Source organism: Nanorana parkeri, unplaced genomic scaffold, assembly GCF_000935625.1.
Source record: "Nanorana parkeri isolate BGI_ZX_2015 unplaced genomic scaffold, ASM93562v1 scaffold4626, whole genome shotgun sequence".
Taxonomy (NCBI): Eukaryota; Metazoa; Chordata; class Amphibia; order Anura; family Dicroglossidae; genus Nanorana; species Nanorana parkeri.
The window spans coordinates 9,194-12,079 of record NW_017310888.1 but is presented as its reverse complement, the minus strand read 5'-3'; the positions used below and the strand labels follow the sequence as shown (position 1 = coordinate 12,079).

The window sequence follows — 2,886 nt, the reverse complement described above, 5'->3', positions numbered from 1 at the left end:
GCTTTCTGTGGAGAGAAAGAGCAGACGTTATACAAGCTGACCACGCCCACCAATCTTCCCGTCAGTCATTGTACCATTGTGATGGGCCCGTCCCTCAGGGGCCCGGAGGGGGTACTGTGATGGAATGGGCATGTCTTTCAGGGGCCCAGCCTGTCTTTCAGGGGCCCAGAAGGGCATTATGATGTGATGGGCCTCATCCTCAGGTGGCCAATCTGATGTTACGTGGCTGTCCCTTAGGGGTCCAGGAGGGGCATTTTAATGTGATGGGCCCTTCCTTCAGGGGCCCAGAAAGGCATTGTGATGAAATGGGCCCACAGGGGCAATGTGATGTGACATGGGTGTCTCTCAGGGGTATTATGATGTGCTGGGCCCTTAGGGGCACAGAAAGGCATTGTGATCTGGCATGTCTGTTAGGGGTCCAAAGCGGCTTCATTATGTGATGGGCCTGGCTCTCAAGGGCCCAGAGTGGCATCGTTATGTGAAAGGCCCACAGGGGCAATGTGATATGACATGTCTGTCTCTCAGGAGCCTAGAGGCATAATATGATGTGACGGGACTCTCTCTCAGGGGCCCAGAGGGGTATTATGACGTGATGGGCCCCCGGGCCCCCCCCCGGTCTCCATTGTCCTCTCACCTGGCGGGCGGTCAGCAGGGTCTCATCGATCTCCCGCTTCAGGTCTCCGTTCACATCCAACTCTCCTCTCTCCAGCGCGTCCAACCAGCGGCTCTCCTCATCCTGCTCCGTCTCCCGGGGCCCGACCATAGAGGGCATGGGGTCCAGATTACTGTCCTCATCTGTAGGGGGGCGGGGAATTCAGATACAGAGTATTATCACAGCTCCCTCGGGGCCCGCTCTCTAAACTCCACCCAGAGGACGGACATGACAGGATTGGGGCACACGGTGGAATGTACCCTCGGGGGAGGGCTTTCCCGGGAATGGACCCTCGGGGGAGGGCTTTCCCGCTACAATACCCCCGGGGGAGGGCTTTCCCGCTACAATACCCTCGGGGGAGGGCTTTCCCGGGAATGGACCCTCGGGGGAGGGCTTTCCCGCTACAATACCCCCGGGGGAGGGCTTTCCCGGGTGGGCCTATGCATTAGACTAATGTTGCTCCCTATACAGTGGCAGCGCTCAAAAGCCACAATCCATCTCCACCCCGGGGCAGGAGGGGTGTGGCTTTCCTCTGGCAGCACATTCTGTGGCCCCCAACCCGAGGACCCCCCACACACATGTTCTCACCCAGCCAGGCCCGGTACTGCTCGATGGGGACTCCTTCCAGCGGCTCATCATCATCATCCACCACCATCAGCGGGGACTGCGGCACCTCCGGAACCACCGTGAATGTGGGGACACTGCAGAAGGGAGCACAGGAGAGGTCAGTGCAGGCAGAGTTCAGGAACCAGTCACCGTCCCCTCATACATGACCCCGCTACTGACCCTCAGGAGAGTCACCGTCCCCTCATACATGACCCCACTACTGGCCCTCAGGAGAGTCACCGTCTCCTCATCACTGCCCCTGCTACTGACCCTCAGGAGAGTCACCCTCCCCTCATCCATGACTCCACTACTGACCCTCAGGAGAGTCGCCGTCCCCTCATATATGACACCGCTACTGACCCCCAGGAGAGTCACCATCCCCTCATACATGACACCGCTACTGACCCTCAGGAGAGTCACCGTTCCCTCATACATGACCCCGCTACTGACCCTCAGGAGAGTCACCGTCCCCTCATACACATCACTACTGACCCTCAGGAGAGTCACCGTCCCCTCATACATGACACCGCTACTGTCCCTCAGGAGAGTCACCGTCCCCTCATCCATGACACCGCTACTGACCCTCAGGAGAGTCACCGTCCCCTCATACACATCACTACTGACCCTCAGGAGAGTCACCGTCCCCTCATACATGACCCCACTACTGACCCACAGGAGAGTCACCGTTCCCTCATCCATGACCCCACTACTGACCCTCAGGAGAGTCACCGTCCCCTCATACATGACCCCACTACTGGCCCTCAGGAGAGTCACCGTCTCCTCATACATGACCCCGCTACTGACCCTCAGGAGAGTCACTGTCCCCTCATACATGACCCCACTACTGACCCTCAGGAGAGTCACCGTCCCCTCATACATGACCCCACTACTGACCCTCAGGAGAGTCACCGTCCCCTCATACATGACCCCACTACTGACCCACAGGAGAGTCACCGTTCCCTCATCCATGACCCCACTACTGGCCCTCAGGAGAGTCACCGTCCCCTCATACATGACCCCGCTACTGACCCTCAGGAGAGTCACCGTCTCCTCATCACTGCCCCTGCTACTGACCCTCAGGAGAGTCACCGTCCCCTCATACATGACCCCGCTACTGACCCTCAGGAGAGTCACTGTCCCCTCATACATGACACCGCTACTGGCCCTCAGGAGAGTCACCGTCCCCTCATACATGACCCCGCTACTGACCCTCAGGAGAGTCACCGTCCCCTCATACATGACACCGCTACTGACCCTCAGGAGAGTCACCGTCTCCTCATCACTGCCCCCGCTACTGACCCTCAGGAGAGTGAGGAGCCACCAATAGTGGGAAGGGGGAGAGGGATCAGAACATGGAGGTGTCACATGATCGGGGGAGGTGTCACATGATCGGGGGGGGAGGTGTCACTCACTTTTTGGTCCCCAGGACTTGTCCTCCGAGTTTAATCTTCAGTTTCAGTTGTGGCTTGTGGTGGGTTTTGTGGGTGGAGTCAGCAGGGCGGAGTTGCGGGAAGGTTCCGCCCACTTCCTGGTGATGTTTCTTCTTATGTTTCTTGTGTTTCTTATGTTTCTTCTTGTGAGCGCCGTGTGATGAGACGTCCCCCTCGTCACCTGACCCGGGGAGAGAG

The 2,886-nt window shown here is 58.5% G+C and overlaps 1 protein-coding gene across 1 annotated transcript in view; it reads right to left on the bottom strand.

The window, feature by feature from the left end:
• Positions 1-634: 634 nt before the first annotated feature.
• Positions 635-2,886, bottom strand: part of INO80B (INO80 complex subunit B) — a gene marked incomplete at its 3' end in the record, with an annotated part of 10,879 nt that continues 8,627 nt past the window's right edge. The window contains exons 2-4 of the mRNA XM_018575749.1: positions 2,671-2,880; positions 1,241-1,353; positions 635-795 (exon numbers count right to left, since the gene is read on the bottom strand). Coding sequence (XP_018431251.1) covers positions 635-795; positions 1,241-1,353; positions 2,671-2,880 — 484 coding nt within the window. The remainder of the gene's footprint in view (positions 796-1,240; positions 1,354-2,670; positions 2,881-2,886) is intronic.